A 25,238-nucleotide genomic window follows, 5' to 3' on the forward strand; every position below is an offset into this window, starting at 1 on the left:
GTGAAACCCGCACGGAGTTTTTAACCACTTGGCCTTTGGATATGAAGGAGGATGAATTAGAATTTGTGATACGTAGCACGAGTGTTGCGCAGAGGCGTGTCCTGTGTGGGTAGGCGCTTACACAATGTCTTGCAATGAACGACTTGAGGCGAGACCTGTAGAGATTCTGTCGTGTGGTTAACCGGCCACATTTAGTCTGCCCAGGCAATCTCGTTTCGTTTCATGAGTCAAGAGCGTCTGGCTCAAAGGGATCTCACTTGAAGTCCCGACAAGGAACCAGCTTGTCGTCGACGTTGGGCTGCACGATGGGTGGAGTAGCCTGGTGATCTGCGACGATCAGCCCTGATCAAGTCAGCATAGGGCATGGCAGCTAGCTCACTCGACCAGTTGACGAACCCATATCTGATGGACACTCTAAAAAGACACGACTCAAAAGAGTTGAAACGAAGGGTCAAGAGATGGATCCCTCGGGCTAGGGCTCGGAAAGCCGGGACAAGGTAGGATTTATCCCCGGTGGTTGCAGGGGACCTGCAATTTCAGCAGGGCAGGTCACATCGTCGTGTTCTCGGGGCAGGGGACGACGGAGGCTCGTCGGGCTGGTCGAAGAGGTTAGCTGCGTCTCTGGTGTTGCGACTCTGACTTGGGCTGGTGCTTGGTGTTGAATGTTCAACACGTGGCGTTTTGAACAATGTCTCGAGACGGGACTCGCAGACAATAGGTGTCTATCGGGGAGGTGGAAGAGGTTCAAACCAACCCATGCACCGTTTCTAGAAAAGCGGCCTGCAGGAGTTGAAACCGAGCCACTCTTGGAAGAGCGTGTTTTGTTTCTTCTGTCAGATGCAGCATGTGCCCTGCAATGAAAGCCGTTGCAGCTTGGTTTGCAGCAGACTCCATCCATCCATCCATTCCAACGCGTCTTCTGTGGCTGGCATCTTTTTCGCAGATAGGTAGGTAGCCGTCCAAGGAGGAGAATGGCACTTTGCAGTTGAGGCGACGGATACTGTCCTGGTGCTATAGGGGTCCATGTTACCGGAAGTGGAAGCTGAAGCCTTTAGCGGCCCAGACCTTTGTGGGCGGACTGTGGACGGATGCAGTTGGCGGGGTGGAGCAATGGGGTTGTCCATGTCTTTAGCGGACACTTTATCGACTACCGCGGTACCTGCATCAGTGGGCCGTTGAAGCTTGACGGGGAGGTACATCAGCTGAGCCAAGACGGGCATATTGGAGCATGACAAAGCTGGAGAGGTACAAGATGAGGATATGTGTATCCTTCTGCGATATGAGCGTCGCATGCAACCAGTTTTAATTAATTAATTGACATTGGATCCGTGTCTTGCACAACTCCAACTGAACACTTCCATCCATTGGAACCCAAAGGCATGGGCCCGTGGCGTTAAATTGGCGGGGCCTCGCGTCCCCGCTTAGTGCGTTTTGTGCCACTGAAGCACCATCTCGGGGTACGTACCAAACTCATCCAGAGTGCACGAACAGGAGAGACGACGCTTCTTGATGCATGGCTGAGCTGAAGGAAGCACACGATCTTGCTGCTGACGATATTGAATCCCGCCCCTTTATGCCCTCTTTACTGGATAACTGTAGGTGCCGTGGAGCCAGTCGGTTCCCTATTAAGGATTCTGGCTGCCCCCCCTAACTGATCCGCCATCCCACCCCCTGGGCAAGCTTGGGTTTGGGTGTCTTGGACCCTGCGCCGGCGCTAGCGCTGCAGAAGAAGCTGGCGAATCGCATCGCGTCTGGGCCTTTCCCGAGTCTTGTTGTAGAGGGGAAATGCGCCGAGAGCTGGCGACGATCAACGTCTGTCATGGCGATGGCCATGGATATTAGCCACGGAGACGAGATGAGGCGGAAGCCGGAGGGAGGGCTGCGAGTCTGGAAATATGGCCCTGTATCTATCGAAACCTAAACAGCCCCGGAGGCACCTTGGTTCTTGGGCTGTGTACCGTATGTGCTGTCCCTGTACCAATCGATGGTTGGTGTGTGTGACCATTGTAAATTGTTTCGTGCCATCATCACCCATCCCATCCGCCCCTGTTCTGCATCTTCCACGCCCCTTTCCGCTTTCCAGCCTTTCTTCTCTGTTTCTCCCCTGTTGCCGTTCTCGTATCTAGCGCAGTACGCGGTGGACAGTACGGTAGGCAACTCACTTACCGAGTGCCAATCTTGGCCCCCCGTCCATGGCGGGCTGCTTTCGAACAAGACTGGTGACAGCCAATCAACCACCCCAGCACACTCGAAACCATTCGAGCTTGGATTCCCCTTGCAAAACGGGGTCTCGCTGCTCTTGGGGCCCCTGGGCGTTGTCCATTCGTTGCCAACGTCCTCTGACACGCATCTCGCCGTGTTTCCCATCCGTCTCGAGCAAATAAGGGCTCTACACAACTTGCGCGCTCCCGTCACTCGCACACACTGCCAGACCTCCACTGCAGGGAAAGCCCAGGCCAGCTTGCACGTCCAACTCATCTCCCGCTCTGCTCTGGCAGTAATTACATCTCGACCCAAGACTCCTCAACTCCAATCGAATCCAACGCTTCGGCCTTGTTTCTAACTCCTTCTCCACCCATCTCTAACGTTCACTATCGGTACTTGCACCCCCCCACAACCACAACCTCGCTCGACTGGCGCGCGCTCTCGCGGTCTGGGCATCCATCTCATCCCCATCCCATCCCATCCCATCATCATCGCCAACCGTCGCGCGCGGTCTCTTCTTCCCTCCTGAAATCGTCCATCTACTTCTCCCTGTGTGCACCTGTGGCTGACTGAGGCTCGAGACCAAATACAGCCCAGACGACCTGGCTGATCTCCCCTTGGCTGTCGACCGCCGCCTCGTCTCTCCATCGCCCGTCACTTGTCCGTCACCATCGCCTGTCGATAACCAAGCCCGTCGCCTGTCAACCCGCTTTTTACGCCGCTGGGTCCCTTCAACCCGTCGACTATCGTGCGCCCACCATCCGTTCACCCTCCGTCTCGCTCGCTCCCGCCCCCGATCTTTGGTCACTTCCACTTTACTCTCGACTCGACTCACACGCTCGGTCGTCGTTGCCCCATCCAACCCTCCCTCCATCTCCATCTCCGACCAGTAGTTGGTTCCTCCCCGCCGCTTTCCACGTGCTCCGCACCCTTCCATCCTTCGCGCGCCGCCAGCTTATGCCCTCCCTGGGCCGTCGTCCCTCCCGTCCGTCGCGACTCTTTTCTTTTCATGATCCATCCCCCAGAGGATGAGCAACGACCAGACTCGTCGTACCAGCTTCGGGATGTTGCTTCGACGCAGTAAGAGCGGTGATCTGGGCAAGGGCGGCCGTAAGGCGCAGGCCCTTAGAGAGGCCGAGCTCGAACGCCAGCGCCAGGCCGCTTCTCGTGTTGCTCCCAAGCTGCCCGAGTTCGCCAACCATAGCGAACAGCTCTCCAAGTCTTTTGGCCCCGAATTGCGACCCGAGTCGCCAGCCAGCGCCCCCCGTTCCGACTACTCTGCCATCCGACCCTCCGCCGAGTACTCGCGCGGCTACGGTGCTGCCATTACCTCTCCTGTCGCCGTCCCTGTTCCTCCGCTGCCGAATGGCGGCTACGATCCCTATGCCAGAACCGAGAGCATGACCAACCGTGGTCGGTACAGCTATGCTAGTAGTGCTATTAGCACCGTCAACAGCCCTCGTCGCGTTCGCAGAAGAAAGGATCCTACTCCATTGAAGTGAGTGTTCATTGCCCTATTACATCTGCATTCCCCTGGCGTCGAGCTACTTTTTGTCGCGTCTTGATCTTTATTTCCGTGTAGACTAACTTGAGGCTTTAGCATTCTCATCATTGGCACACGTAACTCTGGCAAGACTTCCTTTCTCGAGTTTCTCAAAACCGCACTCGCTCTCCCACCCAAAAAGCGAGCCAAGAAGGGTGATGATGAGGTCCCTGAAAACCGCAACACTCCCTCTGGAAACTTCATTCCCCACTACCTCGAGACCGAGATTGATGGCGAGCGTGTTGGCTTGACCCTCTGGGATTCGGAGGGCCTGGAGAAGAATGTGGTTGACCTTCAACTTAGGGAGATGTCAGCCTTCCTTGAGAGCAAGTTCGAAGAGACCTTTGCCGAGGAGATGAAGGTCGTGCGCTCCCCAGGCGTACAAGATACCCACATCCACGCGACCTTCCTCGTCCTCGATCCCTCTCGTCTTGACCGTAATATTGCGTCTGCGAGAAACCCAGCCATCAACGGCCAGCAGAATGGCCACGCCTCGAGCATTCGCGTTCTTGGCAGCCTTGACGAGGATCTTGACCTTCAGGTTCTTCGCACCCTCCAGGGCAAGACAACTGTCATCCCGGTCATTGCCAAGGCAGATACCATAACCACGAAGCACATGAATGTGCTCAAGAGGAGTGTGTGGGATAGCATCAAGAAGTCTGGCCTGGACCCTATGGAGGCTCTTGGCATTGACGATGAAGACGACGGCAGCATCTCGTCTGACCGGATTGCCGAAGAAGAGGATGAAGACGACGAGGACGAGATTGCTGGGCGCCGAGAAGGTGCTCAAACACCCGAGGGCGATGATCTGCCGATCCAAGGCTCGCGAGATAGCCCGGCCGCCTCCCCTAGCTCTAAACGGCTGTCAACGAGCTCTATCCGACGACACCGAGCACAGGAGGAGGCTAAAGAGAAGGATGATGAGATTCCCTTCTTGCCGCTTTCCATCATCAGCCCTGACCTGTATGAACCAGGTGTTGTTGGCCGACAGTTCCCCTGGGGATTTGCTGACCCCTACAACGAGGAACACTGTGACTTCCAGCGCCTCAAGGAAGCTGTCTTCAGTGAATGGCGCTCTGAGTTGCGTGAGGCCAGCCGAGAACAGTGGTATGAAGGATGGAGGACGAACCGACTCAAGCAGAGGGAAGTTCCCTACCGCCACCGATAGGTGGCTTCAACCGAGAGCGAACCAATGGTTGACTCAAGGGAGGACATACACATACCTCGTTGATTGATCATGCTTGCTTTTCAGGCCAGCCCGCTCTCATCTCGAATGGATAAAAATCCACACGATACCAAAACCGCGACATTACGGACCTTTTTCCTTAACGCCCAAGCTACTACCTTCACGTCATAACATTTTCGGAAACTCTGCAGCATACCCCTTTGTCATTTTGTTATATCGATCGCTTTCTGAACTCACGCACGAGAGGAGGCATCCATCGATGGATGTTCACGGAGAGACATTGTCTCCACTCGTTCTCACGGCTGATACCCCCTTTGTGAGACATTTGCTCTTCACTCGACCGCGCAGCTCTAGTCTGCTGGACCAATGATTGCAACCAAGTTGTCGACGTCCAACGGTCTCACCACCGGCTCATGACATTTTTCTTTGACTCTGTTTCTTTTCAAAAGATTTCTATCTCGAACGGCGGCGGCGTTTGTGTTAGCGGCCTCGACAAAAGAAGAAAGCCTCATTCAAATCGCAACGATACAGTTATTGCTCAACTCAGCTCACCTCTGCCCTACTGCCTTTCTTTTCCGTGTGTCGATATTTGTGTGCGTCCTGCACTGCAAGGCGCTGGTGCCTGGCCTCACAGGCTGAGGAGCTAAAAAGGATGAGGACCGCGCCCTCCCTCCGTCTTTTACGACTTGATGGTTGCACGTTGGGAAGACGCGAAGCAGCCGTGGGGGGGAGGAAGGGCAAGGAATGCAGAGGATGTATAAGGATATGTGTTGGTGCAACTCTGTAGATTTACTACTGTCCGGGAGACGTCTCTTTTTCTTAGTTTCTTTTTTTCTCCTTTACTACAAATCAATTTTTCAACGTCTTCTTTCCAACAGGGTTCGTTACTGTGGTTAAAAACACGGCTGACTTGATTCAAGCCTTATTCTCTCTGACCTTGACAGAGCATTTGAAGCGGTAACGGTTGTGGCAAAACTCGGTTGTAAAAGTCATACTACATACAGCAGCTATCATATCGATCCATAAACGCCCGCCTTTCCGATTGATGTTAGCACGGCCGGCCACCCATTTCATAAGGTTCATAGCAAGACACCAACGCTCCAACGATAGCGATACACTCAGCAACAACTTCGGCCACTAGGCGCAACGGCGTCTAAGAGGTCTCCATGGACGCTGTCCTGAATTCAGTGCCGATCGGGCGGCCGTCTTCATCGACATCGGCCACCCTGCGGAAGGGGTTCTTCCCATGACTCTTTACTTTCCTAACCTCCTTTGGCCCCAGCGCAACCTCGTCGAAGAGCGGGGGCAGATTTTCATCCGCCAGGAGGAATTGGACCTTGAGGTTGCGCGCCTTGTCGCGGCACGCCTGCTGATTCCGGGGTATTTGGAAGCGTTGCTTGCCTCGATCTTGTATGACGGACCACCTACAGTGACACTCGGCGATGAGCTCGATGAGCGTATTGGAATCTTGATCAGTCCAGGGGATGCGCTTCTGTGGGCCTTGGCTTGAGTTGAGGCGGTTCTGGAGAGCCATCTCTGCGCGTCTCTGATTGACGGCCCTGAGGTTGGGTACTGAGGACTGAGGTGGCGCGGCAGACAATGGGTCCGGAGTCTGGCTCGGAGAGGTTTGAGAGTTGGGGACTGATTGTTGAACTCGAGATTTCTTGGGCGGCGGGGGGCCCATTAATCCTCGGGGCTCCTCGCGTCTGATCGACTTGACACTACGGGTATCAGTCTCAAAACACTCTCCCCCGGAGTCTTCATCATCATCATCATCGTCATCCACGAACGGGCCAGGCCGCTTCTTCTTGGGTTGAGGCGGAGGGAGTGAATCCCTGAGCAAAAGATCCGTATTTTGGTGATCGGGGTAATCAAGAGGAGCATTCCGTCCAGGTACCACGAGCTGTTGATTCGATGGTGGTACCGTGCTCTCTCCCCTATTCCCTTCTTGCAAAGCCCGGATGGACTCTTGTCCAACAAACAGACTTGGCCTGATGGATGTATTAGCGCTCGTCCTCTTGGGCGGTGGCATGGTGCGGTTACTTACTCGGCCTCGCCAGTCCCGGCGCGGATAATCGACTGCGATTCGGATGCGAGATCGTCAGCTTGGCTCCCCATAATACTCTCTTGTTGGTGTTCGTAGGGAGTGAAAGTCCGAGTGTCGAGCTGTACCGAAGCTTGTTTCTCGGCAGGTTTTAGAATTTTGTAAAGGGCCTTGAAAGTACTCTGAAGCTCTGGGATCAGTTGATCCAGACCAAACTTCTCCCTCAGTAGGCTGATGGCTTCTCCAGCCTTCTTCTTATGAACAATATTGACAATTTCGGAGACGCGTGCTGAGCAGAGCTCATCGTGATCCTCGCCTTCCCCCCCAAGTTCCAGGAAATGGCCACCGGCGAACAGCTGGGCGTAATTTATTTTCACCTCGCCCTCATCTTTGCAGAATATGGAGGCTATGAGTCTCTTGTAGTCGGTCTCGCCGGTTTGACGGGAAAAGGATTCGATGAAAAGCCATGTGCGAAGGTCCAGCATGGTTTCAGGTTCCTGGAACATGGACTTTTCTAGGACAAACCACGCTGGAAATAAGGGCCAAAGGGTTGTCAAGAAGGATGCCATCTCCCTTTCGTTGTCAGGGTTAAAGTCGCAAAGTTTGTCAAATGCTGTCACCACATTGACGCGTGCGAGTGCGGCAGACTCGCTGAGAAAGGGCGCCCAGTCGATAAAGGGTGTCGTGTCTTCTTCCTCGTACTCTGCTCGGACGCTCTGAAAGGCGCGTCTCTTGATTGCAAGCCGGCCATGGAAGACATCTGGATCCGTGTCTCGTTTTTCGATATACTCCATCAAGTCGTCAGCTGCCCTGCACAAGTCGGGGATGCTGAGCTCTAGGATTTTTCGTCTGGCGTCATTGGCCTCCAAGCCGACTCGAATCTCCTCGCTGTGATCTTCAAACGATGCGCCCTCCTCATCACTATAAATGCTGGATTCGACGTAATCGCGACCATCGGCAGGCTTGACATCCTCAACAAGCTTTTCATCCTCGCCAAACTCGGTCTCATCGTCAACCCGACTGGGCTCCGTTGCGATGCTCGCAATACTAGCGGTATCGACTGGAGCGTTGCGCCGAGCGACCGGGTCCCTCAGAAGCTTCCCCTTGGATCCTTGCGTGCTTTGGCTCTTGCGCGGCGAAGAGCTGAGAGGGTTAATCCCTCTATGTCGCGTCGCCATCAGCGGCAGTGAGGGGGCAGGCGCAGGCGCATAGCGTCCTGCGCGCTTCGCATGACTCCTGGTCTCCATCGAAGCGATGAGTTGCAGGAGACGAAGAGACACTGTCAGATGCTGTAAGTCTTTTCAGAGTAGGCAGAGACGCGCTGATGATGATTGCTGAGTGTTTGTTTTGCGATCGCCTTGCGACGCTGACCCTAACCCTAGAATTTGGCTGTGGCGCAATGCTGTGATTGGCTAGAGCGGTGAAGAGCGCGTAGTGGGGCAGAAGTGAAGCATGGACCATCCGTCTGGGGACCTGGGAACCAATCATCTGCTCGAGTGCTCTGTCACAGCTTGGACCGAGCTTCGCTGCCTTGTTAGGCACGCGGGTATAGAAATAAACGAGACGCCAGAGGATCAAGAGGGTTACCTAACTCCTCATAAGTATAATAAATTAATCTATAAAAATAGTATAAATAGTATAGAATCTAGAAGATTTTTATTTATTTTTATTATATTTTAATACCTATATTTAGGGGAGAATAAGCTAGTTTGTTTATCCTCGTGTCTTGTTTTTTCCTTGGCCCAGGTGTTAGGGCATGTTGTGAATTGATGCGCGGTAAATGCACCCATCCGCAGAGGATCATGTATGAAGCCGAAGAGGGGGGATATTGTCCAGAGCTTTATATGTAATGGATGTGGTCCATATCGCCTGTACTCCCCAGCTCAGGTTAAGCAAGACTTCTTTGAATTTGCCTGTCCATATGCATTATGCTCTCTTCTTCGTCTTGGACGCAGCCATGTGATCCGGACCAAAAAGTCCCGCAAAATAGGCTGTTCGTGTCAGCAGGAGAAAAAGCTGTTTAAAAATATCAGCTGATGGTCCAAGGCGATCGAGAAACCCATCCCTCACCGTCATGGCAATGTTCCCCCAAGCCATAGCGTTCCACTCAACAGGCCTTACGAGCTTTCCCCACCCAAGCCCGTAGCAACTGAACCCGATGTGACCGACATCACCGAGCCAGAGAGCGACGAGGTAGGCCCGGACGACCTTGTTTTCGGATGTCGTCGATAGAACTGCTATGCCAATGAAGGCCAGCAGCAGATACAAATTCCCCAGCTGCCAAGCCACTACAATACTTCCTTCAGAGGTAGTAATGCCATCCTTCTGAAGGACTTGTTCGCCAATGAACCAAGCTGGATCAATGACCGCTCCGAGGAAGCCGGCAACCCTATGCGGAACGTGAGCGGCTGTACAAAAAAGGACGGTGTTTATATCCTTACAGGGAGATTGGTTCAATAATGGTGAATACCACACGTGGAAAGGTTGGGAGAGAAGATGCCATCGTCACAGGTCAACCAATGTCTGGCAGATGGTCGCACTGAAGTCGCAAGGTGTGTGTGGCTGGCTCTCTCAGTGGACCAGTTGGGGCTGGAGGCACCATCTGATAACCCGCTTCCGTTCCCCAGAGGCCAAACCCGAAGCCGGCTTCCGAGGCCGGTCCCCAACAGAGCAGAACCGGCTCATCACAAGCGAGACTCGTACAGAGAGAGACTTGCCGATGGAAGGGCATTGGCCAATCCAAACCGCCCGTGATCCACTGCAAGGGGGTTCAAGTTGAGCCGAGGCGCTACCCCGGGATAGGAAGTGGTGCCCCACTCTTTCCCTCATATCGGTCAAGCTCCGGAAAAGAAATCAAGGTGATAACTCACGATAAGACCAGCCTTCCCCACTCCTGGAGAGCAAGTCTCGCCATAACAGCATTTTCAAATTCAACACCAAGAAAGCGCTCAAGATGATTTGTTGATTGAGTTCCTGTCTTGAATGAAAGCCAAAGGTTGACTTTCAGTTATCCTAGAATTAGATTTGGTTCCGGGGCACGGTGGAAGGTGTCAAGGCCCCGGAGAGCTACGGGCTCCTGTTAGTCGAAAGAGGGTTTGTCCCTTGGCCAGCTACGGAAACCCGCCCTTCTCCACTAACGAACCAAGGCCCAAGGCCCAAGGCCCAAGGTCCAAAGCTTCACCATGTGGCGATTTCACGTGCTGCTCCAACAGAGAGACAAGCAGGTGAGACCTCAGGCGTTAACGACCCCGACTCTGTGTGAATCAGTTTCCCATTCCCATGGCCGAAATGGCGCTCTGAGCTCCTGTCCCTCCTTCTCAACGGCTGTTTCTTTTCCCCTCCCCCTCTCCTCTCCCTCGCCTGAACTTGTGTGTGCCTGTGCCTGCTTCTCGGTGGCCCTCGACTTATACCCAATGTGCCATCCCAATCCCGCGAGCCCACGATGGCCACGATCGAGCCACGCTTGATTCATCTGCTCAACGAGCCGACGACGCCCCAGATTCCGCATACCGACCTTCCCCCGCTGCAGTCTCTTCCGCTCCCCAAGGCTGCCGACCGAGCCCTGCCCCCGCTTGAGCCCGACACGAACCCGCGAGGCGAGAGACCAGTCGCCGACACCCAACCCATCGCCAACGGTGTTGGCCCGATATACCTTGGGGCTGATGATGGCACCCTCGATCCTTGGAGGGAAGGAAGTCGTCAAGATGGGAAGTCAGCGGCGACCTCGGGACCCTTTCCGCTGCGTCTGGCGCTGGGTGATTCCGACGTCCCGGAATCATCCCACTCGATAAGCCGAATGCTGGATGACAGTCCCGATCTCCCGGATGATGCCTCCAACAAGAAGCGGCACCGTGGGCTTCATGTCAAGGATGACTTTGTGCAACTGCCACAACCTCTCAAGAAGCAAAAGGCTGCCCAGCAGGCGCCTGTCATGCCACCTATCATCAACGGACTCCACGAGCCCCCGCCACACGCTGCCCTGTTTCCGCCAATATCGTCCGATTCATTTGACGGAAAGGATGGCGCACAGATGAAGATGCTGCACGAGTTCAACCAACCTACACAGGAGACTGACAAGAATTCCAATTCCAACAAAGGACGAAAACGGGCGACCAAGCCCAGAAGAAAGTGGTCCGAGGAAGAGACAAACCATCTCTTGCTCGGCGTCGACCGGCATGGCGTAGGAAAGTGGACCAGTATTCTTGAGGATCCGGACTTCAAGTTCAATGGCCGAACAGCCGGAGACCTGAAAGACAGGTTCAGGACTTGCTGCCCCGATGAGCTTCGCAAGTCTAGCAAGTCATCTGAGCTTGGCTCGCCGTCACGCTCCGGAAAAGGGACAAAACAGAAGGGTAAGACTGATACTCATTTGGAAAAGATTTTGATAGATGGGGATACTTCTTCAACAATGAACAAGACCTCGGTTCCACAGAACGACACAGACGGAACCCCGAAGCAGAAGAAGAGTCGTGCACACCGCAAAAAGATGGAAGATCTTGTCGAACTTGGGATTCTCGGGCCCTTCAAGAAATCTCATCGTCGTGAACGTCGGCCTTTCACTGAACAGGATGACCGAGAAATCCTCGAGGGTCTCGACACTCATGGCCCTGCATGGACCAAAATTCAACGGGATCCTCGCTTCCATCTCTCGAGCCGACAACCCACCGACCTGAGAGATCGTGTACGCAACAAATATTCCAATATCTACCATCGCATAGAGAAGGGCACGTTTCAGACCAAAGAGGCTAGCCGCGGGAGCGATGTCATGGAACCGTCGGTGAGCATCTCAATCGAGAACTCACTCAAGTTGTCAAAGAGTACTGCACTTGAGCCCCAGACGAACCGTTCAACATCGCGAGAGGATCTTCCCAGGTGGCCACTACAGAGGATGGACACTGGGGACAGTCTGCACGCAGTCCAGGGATTCGAGTTTGGAGAAGCTCCGGCCCCCCAGTTCATGGGCGGCGAAATGGACATTTCACGCCTACTTCTCGATGATGCAAAGCTAGCACAGGGCAACCAACGCTTTGGACTCGAGGGAGTTCCTGGTCTGACACCACCGTCTGGTGCTCCACAGGAAGCTCGCAGTAAGGAGGGGATGCAACACCCGGTGAGGTAGTACAAGGTGCTGCTATAACGCCATGAGCAGGATGATCTGCACTAATGTTTACGAAGGTTCCGATGCTGGAACAGGAGTTGGGAAATATTGAATTGAACAAGGGGTCAGGGCGTACGTAGATTGGAAGACATCCATGGGACAACAAAAATGGCAGCACGCGCTGGTCAACGGCCATTTATTACGGGCTGACATTATACACTGGCGCTCATGGGAGGGAAAATACGGGTTGCCTCGCAGGCAAAGATGGATTGTTTGAGAAAAGTTTTAAAAGGAACATTGTTAGATATCCTCGAATATTACTGACGAGAGATGGCACTGGCCATCCATCAGACCTTGGTTGGTCTGGAAAGTAATACGACTTTCAGTTGTGAAGGATCTTAAGTTGCAATGAAGTTGTAATGACTAGTGATGAAAAATGTCGTCAAGAAATATCTCTAATATAGGTAGGGGCAGAGAATCCTCTTGTCTAAGTTGAACCACTGCAAGCGATTCATTCAACCCATTCCACTCCCCACTGGTCTCCTTGGATGGTTGCGGAGGTGGATCCATGAGGTTCGGATTCATCAGCTGACCTTGCACGTGACCCACAAATTCCCCTACAATCGTAGGGCACGAAACCCCCCCGCCGGCTAGCGCTCGCGAAAAAAAGTGTGGTCTATCAATTCGCACTTTTGCTCCTCGTCCATTAGGCCCTTCGTCCATCTTCCTCAACACCGTCGACTAACCAGCCAACCGACACCATGGCCCGCGGAATGTGAGTGTGACCACGAGAGAAGCCATCACGGTCTTTGCAGACAAACGCTCCCGTCGATGCGCGGCTCTCCCCCGCCGTCCCTAGCCTGGAGGACGAATTTCTGATCGTCTCAATAGCAAGAAGCACCAGAAGCGCCTCAGCGCCCCCTCGCACTGGCTGCTTGACAAGCTGTCCGGCACCTACGCTCCCAAGCCCTCTGCCGGTCCTCACAAGCTCCGCGACTGCATGCCTCTGATCGTCTTCATCCGAAACCGCCTCAAGTATGCTCTCAACTACCGTGAGACCAAGTCCATCCTGATGCAGCGACTGGTCAAGGTCGACGGCAAGGTCCGCACCGACTCCACCTACCCCTCGGGCTTCATGGACGTCATCACCATCGAGAAGACCGGCGAGAACTTCCGTCTCGTCTACGACACCAAGGGCCGATTCACCGTCCACCGAATTCAGGCCGAGGAGGCCGAGTACAAGCTGGGCAAGGTCAAGCGTGTTCAGCTTGGTCGTGGTGGAATCCCATTCTTGGTCACGCACGATGCGAGAACGTGAGTTCTGTCAGACATCATTCAGCCGTTGGATCAAGCTTTGGTCGATTCGATTCACCTGACGCGACAGGAGCTTTATTTGACGGTTGTATGTTCCTCCCCGTAACCCCAATGCTAACGAGCCTCTGCAGCATCCGCTACCCTGACCCCCTGATCAAGGTCAACGACACTGTCAAGATTGACCTCGCCACTGGCAAGATCAGCGACTTCATCAAGTTCGACACTGGTGCCGTCGTCATGGTTACCGGTGGACGTAACATGGGTCGTGTTGGTGTCATCACTCACCGTGAGCGCCACGACGGTGGTTTCAACATCGTCCACGTCAAGGACGCCATTGACAACACCTTTGCCACCCGTGAGAGCAACGTTTTCGTCATTGGCCAGGACAAGCCCTGGATCTCTCTGCCCAAGGGCAAGGGTGTCAAGCTCACCATCGCTGAGGAGCGTGACCGCCGACGCGCCTACGCCATCGCTCACTAAAGTGTGGATGGTTCTGCGTAAGGAATGGGAAAAATGGCATGTGGTCTGGAGTCTCGGATTTGACGTTTGCTTTGCGGCTTTAACTACCCTGGAGATAGCCAGCCCCATGAGGCTACGATAAAAGATGAATTTGAGCCAAACACGCAGTGTCGTCGATTCCGAAGAGTTGTTCTTGCGTTGTGTGATGTGTCCATGCTTGATTGCCTGTACCTTGAAGCCTCGGCCGGGCGTGTAGTGACTTGGGAGCTCTGGTTTGGAGTGTGATGTTGGACTAAGGTTAGGCCTCAATTTTGAGTGAGACATGCAACAAGTGACAGGAATATCTGTCTCAAAGGCCGTGGCATAGCTCTGTGAGATGTGTGATTTGGCCAAGGTTTGAGGCCAACCAGCAGCAACTGGAGCCGTGACTGCACCTCGGAACCGCAGTTATAGGGACGTGCAGCAACTGCTCCCACGTATGTAGGCGGTTTTGCTCATGGGTCGTGGGAGGAGGCTACAGACAGAGTGGAGATGTATGGAGACAGAGTGGGAGCTACCTAGACAGAATACTCTATAGCCTCGAAAGGCGTCAACTGGTGGATGAATTGCAACATGGTGGGGAAGAGCGAGAGCAGTGTAGTATGTAGATGACTAGAGGTTTTCCGAGACGTCGTAATGGACTTTCTGAAGTGATATTTTGTGTTCGTTCATTGGACGGTTGAGGTTGTGAAAGGGGACACAAGGATTGCTTGAGCATGTTTGTTTGCTTCGCCCATACACCACTGTCTGCGGTGCTGAATTGGCCAGCAGGCATGATTGATTTAGTGGCAGAACGCATTTAACAGATACACAACGCATTTCTCTTTGATGACAAGTCACCTTTGCTCTCCATGTGTTGTTCTGGCCCCTGTTGCTGGGGTTGTTAAATAGGCCACGGAATTGAATCGAGAAGGTTCCGAAGCCAATTGACGTCCCGAAGGGACGAACATGGTGACGTAGGAAATGGTAGGTGATCCAGGCACTGTGAGATGTCGATACTCAGACGGGCTGCCGAGACGGGACGGAACAAGCATCCATAGAAGCATGCCCAATGAAGTTGAACACGATTGCTTTACCAAGCATGAGTCTGCAGGGGCTGTCATTTGACCTGGATGCGCGTGAGGTTGTGCATATCCCGTTGTAAGCCATGATGCTTCTCCCTGGATACACCCCACGTCGGTCGAGATTGCTGATTACGACGTCGGCAATCAGCCAAGACCAGATTCGTCTCCCTCGGCAGAAACCCCCAAGCTCTCCATCGAAACTAGCTACATATCCCTCTCGACCCCCAAACTCGCAAACTGGACCAAGTGGGCTTTCGTCTCTGTTGCTCTCCACACCCTCCCACGCTTGCAAGATGCAAGAAACCTGGACTGGTACGCAGGGGCTGACAGCTTGACCCTGTATGTAATCCCTAATCCCGTCCCGTACGAGGTGGGAGGAGGGGGGCGGGGGAGGCCGACGCAGCCAGGACAGGCAGGACAGGCTCACCGAGGTATCAGTTACGCACGAGAGAGAGAATGCTTGACTAACGGGAACTGGAAGCAGACACGGCGACGGACCGTCCTTTTCGAAAGCGACTCGACCATGCAGGTCTCATGCGCCATGCTCCTCTGCTGTGCATGCGTGCGTTGCCTGCTGCGTGGGGAGCCAGCGAGGCGGCGGATGATCAACAGCCTAACCAGCTGCCATCTACAGCAAGCTACATACACAAGCCAGACAACACGCACGACACCCACGCGCTGCCATTCGACAGCCGGGCCCTGGGCCAGAGATCGTGTGCCCACTGGCCGTTTATAGCGCCGGGCCGCTAATGGAGAAACGAAAAGAGAGAGAGAGAGGGAGCCATTTTCTTCTGTATTGCATCAGTCAGTGGAGGCTAAGACCGCCGTCCATCGCTCGGCGCCGCTCTCCACTGGCGCCGCCCCACGACGTGTCGGCGATGGTTCCTCCTGCCGACCCGACTCGCGACTGACTCCCCGGGTACTTATACATCGTGACGTTTCCGGTCCCGACCCGATCAAATCAATGTCCCGTTTAGGCTTTGCCGGCTTGGCTTGAAGGATCTGATCTGTCTCTCGTCTCGGTCTGAGTTGGCTTGTTTTGATTTGTTTTGTCTATCCGTTCTAGGCTTTTTGCTTTTGGGCACATTTCGAGGCCAGACTCGCTTAAAGGCGGTAGCATTCTTCAAAACCCATCCCAGAGGCAAAAACGACTTTCTCGTGTTGGAAAACCAGAAAATCACGGTTCGTGAGAAAAAGGGTCAAGGGCTCGGTTATCTGATCAAAAAGAGATCTGATCTTGGTTCCACTTCACGAACACAATTGCGGGTCCCTAAGGCGTTCCTTTCTTTCGGACGAAGAAACCGCAAACCGCTACCGGCCTCGGGCCTATTCTCACCAAACTCCCAAATGCTCACCAGCAGAAGTACGGCCCGAGCCCTCCTGGGCCGCAGTGCTCTGAGGTGCAGTGTCCGCCGCGGCTTCACCACATCGTCAAGGCGTGTTAGCCCCGAGGCTTCGGCGTCTAGTCATGGCAGCTCCGACAAGACTTCAGGTTGGTCTGGATCAAGGGTCTTGGCTGTTGCTGTTGGAGCCGGGGCTCTTGGTTGGGGAGTCGCTAGTTTGAGCAGACGAGGGGATGCCAGTCGGTCTTTGGAACCAGTTGCCCACCAGTCAACCGAGTCTCGTTACGCTACACTGTCCGAGATGGAAAAGGTAGAGACATTTTAAGAATTCTCATTGTTCAAAGACTGACTTGCAAAGGCCATCCAGAAAATCGAGAAGGAAGTTGGGGTCGAAGGCTTCATCTCGACAGACCCCGAGGATCTTCATGCCCATGGCTATTCAGAGTGGTCGACCGTCAACCCTGACACTCTACCCGTGGCAGTGGCATATCCCCGTACAACAGAGCAGGTATCAGTCATAGCCCGCATCTGCCACGAGCACCGCGTGCCCATCATCCCTTACTCTGGCGGCTCGAGTCTCGAGGGCAACTTCTCAGCCCCCTACGGAGGAGTCAGCGTTGACTTTGCTTACATGGATAAAATTATCCAGTTCAACAAGGATGATATGGACATCGTTGTCCAGCCTAGCATCGGGTGGCAGGATCTTAATGCGCAATTGTTGAAGATGGGCAGTGGGCTCTTTTTCCCTGTTGATCCTGGTATGCTAAGTATGTGGTCTTGGGGAAGCTCAGATGCTGACTAGAAACAACAGGCCCGAGTGCCAAGATTGGCGGTATGATTGGGACAAACTGCTCTGGTACTAATGCTGTAAGGTATGGTACCATGAAGGACTGGGTCATCAACTTGACTGTTGTCCTGTCTGATGGACGCATCATCAAGACAAGGAGAAGACCGCGCAAGTCATCGGCTGGGTACAACTTGAACGGGCTCTTTGTTGGCTCCGAGGGAACCTTGGGTCTCGTCACAGAAGGTATAAACTCCATAACCCCTTTTGAGCATTTATCTAAGCTGACGCTCGCAGCCACCCTCAAGTTGGCCGTCATCCCTGAGGAGTATTCGGTTGCCGTCGTCACATTCCCCAGCATCCGCGATGCCGCTGCCGCAGCAGCTGGCGTCATGCAGACAGGCATCCCAGTTGCCGCGATGGAGATCATGGACGACGTCCAGATGAGGGTGATCAACCTAGGTGGCGCTACCAAGCCGCGAATCTGGAAGGAGACGCCGACGCTGTTCTTCAAGTTCTCGGGCACCAAGGAGGGTGTCAGGGATAACATCACGCGGGTTCAAAAGATCACGGCGGCTAACAAGGGCGGCGACTTTGAGTTTGCGCGAGACGAGCGCGAGCAGAAGTTACTGTGGTCTGCGAGAAAGGAGTCGCTCTGGTCAATGCTGTCCTTGAGAAAGAGCGGTCAAGATGTTTGTAAGTGCTATACCTCTTATAGGGTGTTATAAGTTGACTAACATTTCATAATAGGGAGCACCGATGTCGCAGTCCCCTTTAGCCGTTTGGCTGACATTATCGAGGTGAGCAAGAAGGAGATGGACGAGCTTGGTCTTTTCGCTGGGATCCTGGGCCACGTCGGTGACGGAAACTTCCACGAAGGCATCATGTATAACAAAGATGTGCCCGGAGAGCGTGCCAAGGTGGAAAAGTGCGTCAAGAACATGGTAAGACGGGCGCTCGACATGGAGGGCACGTGCACCGGGGAGCACTCGATCGGATGGGGCAAAAAGGAGAGTTTGCTGTGGGAGGTTGGGCCTGAGACGCTGGCAATCATGGCGACGCTAAAGAGGGCGTTGGATCCTCGATGGGTTATGAACCCAGGCAAGATCATGGACGTGCCGTGGGAGAGGACCGAGTATCCAGAGGCCGAGATAGCAGTGACACCCAACAGGGTTGTGAGGGGCGAGTGAGGGAGTTGTTGGTGTATTCCATGGTATAAGGGGAGACTAGAGAATGTTTATAAAAATGGATGCGAGTAGAGTCTAGAATTTGTACCTACCTACCTATCTATACGTTTGTGGTGATGTGGTGATTACAATTCTCTCTGGGATATTATAGGGTAACCGACCCCCTGAGCTCACATTTCGTAGATGCAACAAGTCTTTCCTCACGAGATCAATAGAGCATGGCATGATGGCCCAAGTTGTTGTCTAGTGGCACATTACATATGCTAGTGATTGGCCTGGTGGTGCAGTTGAGGAGTAAAGGGGCATATTTGCCATTCTTGTTTGCTCATGCGTGACGGACGCAGTTATCCGTGTCGCAGGCATAACTGACAAATGACACTCCATCATGACAACACTCTGACGGGAGTAAACGGGCGTGAGTGAATTTGTTGTCTTTTCATCCTACTATTGCTACTAAGAGGTGCTTGGTATGGAATTTAATGTGGCTATTGTTGGCAGTGCCAATAAAGCTGGCAATAGCTGCAACTGGGTCTAGCCTTTGCTGCTTCCTCCCTCATATTTTTTCATCCCATCTCCGAGCGACACAAAATTTCTTCCTTATCATCCAGAGTGCTACAAATCAGGCATTTCTTCTCTTTGAGAGCTCTATAATATGCTGCTGCTGCTCCACTGAATCACTGTCGCAACGCATCCGCCTCTCTCTATTGAGCACCCTTGAGGCCTCTTGCCTTCTTCACTCCTTCATTTCTCTCTCCCCACACATTTATCTTTTCCATCACGCACATATGAAATTTTCTCTCGAAACATACTAGGCACACATCTCACGGATTAGATCTACTTTTCTACCTTCTTGGTATACCATCTCTCAAGACTATCGCCAAGATCACCTCGCGACAAGTTGAACCATGAGTTCACAGAGACCCCCTCCCCGCGGTCCATCCAAAGGTCATAAGCGGCCGATGAAACCAGGGAAGCCAGGGAGACCTGCGAAAGGAACCCGAAGCCCGACTAACGACGCGCTCGCCTTCCAACCCCCGGCCGAGTGGCAGACATGGCCCGAGGTGACTATCCAGCTCGACAAGTTGCCCAGGTCCATTACCACTTCCAATCTCTGGGACTGGTTCTCGCATGAGGGCGAGATTGCCTTCATAGACATCAACGAAAGCGCCAGAGACCCTGCGCTGTCATGGGCCAAGATCAGGTTCGAGCCGCCGCCCAAGAGACCCTTTTGGTCCACCGGCACCTACTGGGTCCCTCACCCAGACGTGCGTCGATACCCCGATGGCCTCAAGATCTTTGTGAACCGGTTAAAGGGGACCCCCAGGTGTTGGGTTCGAAGCCCCGTCAGTCCAGATCGTTACCACCCCGTCAAGATCACGCTGCACCCTCTCGCCATCCAGTTCGGTAGCATGCTGGGACCTCGAAGCATCAAGGTTATGAAGTCGTTCTATAATACCGTCGAAGAGCACACCCTCAAGCTTGAGGTCAGCCTCAAGGCCATGCGCTTGACTGCCTTCTTCCCCATGGAGGTTGAGACCCGAGGTGGAAAACATGTTCGGCAGCACAAGGTCACCATCGACTTTTCGAAGATGAAGCACCTCCACCAGAGCCCGGTCGATGAAAATGGATGCGCTTTGGTGGTGCCTGTTAACGTCCCGCCTCAGTACTACTGGAAGAAACCCAACATTCGCTCGTCCTTCTCTGACGATGCCAACAACTGGAGTGCTACGGAGACGTGGAATCGTGCCACGGACCTTGTTGAACAGGCAGGAATTCCAATGAAGCACCCCGTTGCTCTACACAACGACTACCAGGACCCAGGGTTCATCGATATTGGCCGCTGGACTACTATTCGCTTTGTCCTAGATGCTAGCACTCAAGCGGCCAAGCTTGCGAACCAGCAGCTCGTCAGCGCCCTTGACGACTTCAACATCACCACGCAGGTCCACGAAGAAGGCGAATTTCGTGTCACACATGGCGCACATGCAGATATGTGGAAGCACCTGGAGCAGCCGACTTTGGTTGAAAATGGCAACGCCCTGGAGATGCTTCAGCAGACCTCGGATGCCATCATACAGCTGCCCTTTGAGACTCGCTACCAGCTTGAGGTTTGCATCTCTCGGAATATCCTCAACGAACACACCATCACTCTCGAGTTCCTCGAAAAGCTAGCCTCGATGAACCCCAGAAAGGCCAGACTCTATCTCGAATACCTCGCAGATCAGGGAGAGCCTGTCCAGAATCCCATGTCCGTCTTTCAGAACCCTGAAGCCGAGGCCTTTTCACCCATCGCTAGAATCCCCCAGTACTGTGCGCTTGTTCGCAAGGTTGTCATCACTCCGACGACGATCCGCTTCAATTCACCAGCCGTGGAAATGTCCAACCGTGTTATGCGGCAGTACAAACACATTCAAGATCGCTTTTTGAGAATCCAGTTTGTTGAGGAGCTGGAGAATAACAAAATCACCATCAACAAGGACCAAAACGACGAGATCTACAAGAGAGTCCTGCGGACAATGTACCAAGGCATCCGCATTGGCGACCGCACCTACGAGTTCCTGGCCTTTGGTAGCTCTCAGCTCAGGGTGAACGGGGCATACTTCTTCTGCCCTACAGAGCATACTTCTTGCGATGATATCCGCAAGTGGATGGGGCAGTTCAGCCATATCAAAATCGTGGCCAAGTATGCGGCTCGCCTCGGCCAGTGTTTCTCAACCACACGAGAAGTCCGCGGCATTTCTTCCCCTGCTATCCGCGAGATTCCCGATATCGAGCGAAACGGGCACTGCTTCACAGATGGCGTGGGCAAGATATCCCCCTTCGTGGCACAACTTGTCAACGAAGACATGGCCCTCGACATCTTTGATAAGCCGTCAGCTTTCCAGTTCCGTATGGGAGGCTGCAAGGGCGTTCTTACTGTCTGGCCAGACGCCAAGGGAATGGAGGTACACGTTCGCGAATCTCAGAAGAAGTTTGAGGCCGACTCCAAAGGCCTCGAAATCATTCGTTGCGCTGGCTTCGCAACGGCTACTCTTAACCGGCAGACCATCATCATCCTCGAGAGCCTGGGAGTTCCTATTAAAGCCTTCACGGATCTCCTGGATCAACAACTTGGGTCGTACGAACAAGCGATGCAGGACAATGGTGTTGCTATTGAGATGCTGACTAAATTCGTAGACGAGCATCAGACGAACCTCGTCATTGCCGAGCTTCTCAAGGCCGAGTTTAAGACAGATGAGCTGCGCGAGCCATTTGTTATCAATGTCCTCAATCTTTGGAGGTCATGGTCCCTAAAAATCCTCAAGGAAAAGGCGCGAATCCAAATCGAGAAGAGCGCTTTCGTCCTCGGCTGCGTCGATGAGACGGAGACGCTCAGAGGCCACTCGAAAGACTCAGAGGGGTCCAAGGCCAAAGATGTCAACACGTTGCCCCAGATCTTCCTCCAGATCACAGACTCCAGGAACTACAACAAGACACACATAATACGCGGCGTGTGTATCGTAGGGCGCAACCCATCCTTGCATCCAGGAGATATCCGTGTCGTCGAGGCGGTTGACTGCCCAAAGCTGCATCACATCAAGGACGTCGTCGTGTTTCCCGCAACAGGCGACCGACCCGTTCCCAACATGTTGTCTGGCGGTGACCTCGACGGCGACGACTTCTTTGTCATGTGGGAACCGAGTCTGATGCCCAAGACATGGAACTATTCACCCATGGATTACGCAGCTCCCAAGCCTCAGGAGTTGGACCGCGACGTCAACGTCGATGACCTAAGGAACTTTTTCGTCAAGTACCTGAAGAACGATAAACTTCCGCTTATTGCAACCTCGCATCTGGGCTTTGCCGATCAACTTGGGCCCATGTCCCCAAAATGTGAGTACTGTCGGCTATGCCCTTGTTAACCTGTCTGATAACACATGTAGGTCTTGAACTCGCCGAGCTACACTCCAAAGCCGTGGACTACCCCAAGACTGGGGAGCCGGCGACACTAAGACGTGACCAGCAGCCTCAAAAGTGGCCGCACTTTATGGAAAAGAAAAACACTTACCACTCGCACAAGGCCCTCGGTGTCATCTACGACAAGGTTGTCAACAAGGCCATCCAGTTCGACCCCATCTGGGACAGCCCATTCGACGACCGGATCACAAGAAAGTACAAACTAGACAATGAACTACTCAAGGCAGCAAGAAGGATCAAGTCTCAGTACGATACCGCAGTCCGACGGCTGCTCAGCCAGCATGACCTGAAGACCGAGTTTGAGCTCTGGACGGGCTTCGCCATGTCAAAGCCTGCTGTGGGCACGGATTACAAGCTGCAGGAGAGCCTCAGCCACGAATATGATGCACTGAAGTACCGATTCCGTGACATTTGCTACGAGGCTGCAGGTGGCAAGCTGACGGACCAGGTTGATCGCTTTGTGGCAGCCATGTACACCGTTACCGAGGAAGAGACAAAGATTGCACTTTTCGAACACCACCGGGGTCCCATCAACGATGCTGGACACATCCTGCAGCCCCGAAAGCTGGAGCCAAAGTCAATGCCACTCATCAGCTTTCCATGGATTTTTCACTGGGTCATGTGTCGTCTGGCCCTGGGCGCCAGGTATGACCCCAAGGCGTCTGTTTTGGCAGCAGCCCATCGGAGAGCGACCCAACACAACAGGTCGTCCCCCGACCCCGGATCCAGCCGAGTTCCTGCATGCAGCGAGCAGGAGACCATGCCGGAGCCTGGTCTTGGGCTAGACGTCCATACCCGTCTGCCGGATGGGACAGTTGTCCATCGTGGACAGCCGCTAGCCTTGTTTGAACCTGATGATGAGAGCTGTCATGATGACGATGATGCGCCTTCTGAGACGTTGCTTTCCATGGCGGACGAAGGGAAGGCGTCGACAGGCCGAGACAAGTCGGAGCTCACTGACAGCAGCAGCAACAACAATAGGGGCGAGGTCAGTCAAGAGGCATCGGATGAGGCCCCCGAAGAGGGCGACACATGCGGCGGACAAGGACAGGCGACGGAGCAGGATGTGGAGGAGGAGAGCGCCATGGATCGTCTGGGACGTCTCACTGGAGAGTAGGCAACTGATGGATGGAGCTTTAGAGGGGGTGTTGCAAACGCTGGGTTACACAGCAGAAGCAGGCGAGCCTTGGGAGTCATGGCGTTGCATGCCGAGGAGCAAAGCAGAGCAGGCAGGCACCCTACCTATCCTATAGAATGTCCATACAGTATCCATCTATCCGCATGTGTCATCCGTAATCTCAAGTCAGCCCGTGACAAGACTTGGTGATCGCCAAATCACCGCTTGATGCACAGATCAGTGCGGAGGACCCATTTTTCGCCTGCGGTCACCTCCCGCCCTTCGTGCTAGATTAGCGTCAAGTAGTCAGCCTTCAGAGCCGCTTCTCGCATGGTATTGGCCGGGAGGGACCTGTTGGAGGGGGAAGAGAAAACGTGGAAAGGGGAAGCCTTACGAGGAGACAATCTTCTCCGTGCTTATGCAAGAGGAGCATACCCGTCTCGAGAGGGACAGCTATCTCCTCACGCGCCAGCTTGCGGTCGTTTGTGTAAAACACCGTCTCCCCACCAACACAACCTTCGGAGGCAGAAGTCAGGTATAAGAGCAGCGTCCAGGTAGTGCGGACTGGAAGGGGAGGATCCGCGTCCAGAATCAGGTTGTTGGAATCATCATCTAGGGGGGATTGGGCACAGCGGTTAGCCAAGATTCCTTGCGTTGCACGCAGACAGAGAGCGTGTGTGTGTCTGGGAAGTGTGTCCCATGTGTCCAGCATGGCCGTGGCAGGGGGACAGATATAAGCCAGAGACTTGGCACTGCAATGAGGCCGATCTAAATCGGGCCGCAGACACCATCACCGCCGCGGCGAGTGGGAGAAGAAGCCGGAGACAGCCCGACCGACGGTAGCGCGTCCGTGTGAGACATCAGGGACCGGCTGGTACAAGAGCCGACGGGGCTGACGTCGGAAGTGAGGGTGGTGTTGAAGATGGGGACGGAGGAGTTGAGTGCGCGGAACAAAAATGCATGTTGAGGGACATGGCGATGCACCTACAATGGCAGTCGAAGAACTGTCCCTTCGAGTAGCGGTACACCCGTATGTTGGGAGACAAGCCGACAGGCTCACCGCCCCTGTAAACAAAGGTCATCAACAGTTCGCAATCTCGGCTAGCAGACACCATCCATCGTAAACAGCCAAGTTGCTTTTTCTCTGTCGGCACCCGTAGCGTAGGACGCACGCAGGTTTCCCGACGACAAGAGAGAGCCCTGTGTTTCAATGCGAGTGACTGTGAAACGGATCAAACTGAGACTCACCATCGTTCCTCGACATCACCGTCTAATAACACATCCTTAAGCCCTGTCTCCTCCCATAGACGACGAGCAAAGTCTGGGCTGTCAACTTGAAAACGGTCATTGACTCGGACTGCCTCGCCCCGCTTTGGACGACCCGGTGTGGTCTGAAGGGGGAGGGTCTTGAGAAAGGCCACATAGTCGCGACAGAGGGAACGCGGGAAGAAGGAGGGAATGAGGACCACCTTGGATGTCAACGGATGTGGCTCAGGAGACAGGTCAACGATTGGCAGCGGAGGCTTGAACGCCGGCCAAAGAGGAATGGCGGGAGGAGGTGGTGGAGGAGCCGTGGCCCCAGGCTTGGTTGGCCTCGATGCTTTGCTCTTTGGCTTCGGCATGGCTGTGAAGAACCTCAAAAGTAGTGTGTTGTTGGCGATGGCGGCCCTAGTCTATCTGGGTGGCGAGTCTCGAAACGACCATTTGAAATAGAGATGCGAATCTGGGAAGGGGCTGATTAGTTATTCATGTGCATATGCACCATTTACCACTTTCCCATCCAGGAGTTGATGCAGAAGAAGACTGGGGAAACCAAGACAAGAGGCCTGAGCAGGAGCTTGGCGTAATGTGCCAAGTTGGTTGGCGGTCGAGGTTCTCCATGTCCGTACGTACAAGGA

The 25,238-nt window shown here is 53.9% G+C and overlaps 8 protein-coding genes across 8 annotated transcripts; 5 read left to right on the forward strand and 3 right to left on the reverse strand.

Moving 5' to 3' along the window:
- Positions 1-3,233: 3,233 nt before the first annotated feature.
- NCS57_00413600 (Septin-type G domain-containing protein) lies at positions 3,234-4,916 on the forward strand (the record flags this gene model as incomplete). The annotated part of the gene is made up of 2 exons (XM_053054107.1): positions 3,234-3,703; positions 3,806-4,916. The coding sequence occupies 2 exons, from the start codon at positions 3,234-3,236 to the stop codon at positions 4,914-4,916; spliced, it is 1,581 nt and encodes a 526-aa protein (XP_052916267.1).
- Positions 4,917-6,087: 1,171 nt separating this feature from the next.
- Positions 6,088-8,225, reverse strand: NCS57_00413700 (uncharacterized protein; the record flags this gene model as incomplete). Its single annotated transcript, XM_053054108.1, has 2 exons — positions 6,088-6,925; positions 6,982-8,225. The coding sequence occupies 2 exons, from the start codon at positions 8,223-8,225 to the stop codon at positions 6,088-6,090; spliced, it is 2,082 nt and encodes a 693-aa protein (XP_052916268.1).
- A 679-nt stretch (positions 8,226-8,904) lies between these two features.
- On the reverse strand, positions 8,905-9,481 carry NCS57_00413800 (uncharacterized protein; the record flags this gene model as incomplete). The annotated part of the gene is made up of 3 exons (XM_053054109.1): positions 8,905-8,994; positions 9,049-9,367; positions 9,420-9,481. 3 exons carry the CDS (start codon positions 9,479-9,481, stop codon positions 8,905-8,907), a joined length of 471 nt encoding a protein of 156 aa, XP_052916269.1.
- Positions 9,482-10,420: 939 nt separating this feature from the next.
- NCS57_00413900 (uncharacterized protein) lies at positions 10,421-12,097 on the forward strand (the record flags this gene model as incomplete). The annotated part of the gene is made up of 1 exon (XM_053054110.1): positions 10,421-12,097. The coding sequence occupies one exon, from the start codon at positions 10,421-10,423 to the stop codon at positions 12,095-12,097; it is 1,677 nt and encodes a 558-aa protein (XP_052916270.1).
- A 740-nt stretch (positions 12,098-12,837) lies between these two features.
- NCS57_00414000 (40S ribosomal protein S4) lies at positions 12,838-13,870 on the forward strand (the record flags this gene model as incomplete). The annotated part of the gene is made up of 3 exons (XM_053054111.1): positions 12,838-12,851; positions 12,968-13,390; positions 13,522-13,870. The coding sequence occupies 3 exons, from the start codon at positions 12,838-12,840 to the stop codon at positions 13,868-13,870; spliced, it is 786 nt and encodes a 261-aa protein (XP_052916271.1).
- Positions 13,871-16,299: 2,429 nt separating this feature from the next.
- On the forward strand, positions 16,300-18,269 carry NCS57_00414100 (FAD-binding PCMH-type domain-containing protein; the record flags this gene model as incomplete). Its single annotated transcript, XM_053054112.1, has 5 exons — positions 16,300-16,605; positions 16,654-17,053; positions 17,107-17,325; positions 17,377-17,775; positions 17,830-18,269. 5 exons carry the CDS (start codon positions 16,300-16,302, stop codon positions 18,267-18,269), a joined length of 1,764 nt encoding a protein of 587 aa, XP_052916272.1.
- Positions 18,270-19,171: 902 nt separating this feature from the next.
- Positions 19,172-23,340, forward strand: NCS57_00414200 (RNA-dependent RNA polymerase; the record flags this gene model as incomplete). The annotated part of the gene is made up of 2 exons (XM_053054113.1): positions 19,172-22,139; positions 22,190-23,340. The coding sequence occupies 2 exons, from the start codon at positions 19,172-19,174 to the stop codon at positions 23,338-23,340; spliced, it is 4,119 nt and encodes a 1,372-aa protein (XP_052916273.1).
- Positions 23,341-23,558: 218 nt separating this feature from the next.
- Positions 23,559-24,962, reverse strand: NCS57_00414300 (Fe2OG dioxygenase domain-containing protein; the record flags this gene model as incomplete). Its single annotated transcript, XM_053054114.1, has 4 exons — positions 23,559-23,627; positions 23,735-23,952; positions 24,329-24,405; positions 24,589-24,962. The coding sequence occupies 4 exons, from the start codon at positions 24,960-24,962 to the stop codon at positions 23,559-23,561; spliced, it is 738 nt and encodes a 245-aa protein (XP_052916274.1).
- Positions 24,963-25,238: the final 276 nt, after the last annotated feature.

The sequence above is a fragment of the Fusarium keratoplasticum genome, chromosome 3 (assembly GCF_025433545.1).
Source record: "Fusarium keratoplasticum isolate Fu6.1 chromosome 3, whole genome shotgun sequence".
Taxonomy (NCBI): domain Eukaryota; kingdom Fungi; phylum Ascomycota; class Sordariomycetes; order Hypocreales; family Nectriaceae; genus Fusarium; species Fusarium keratoplasticum.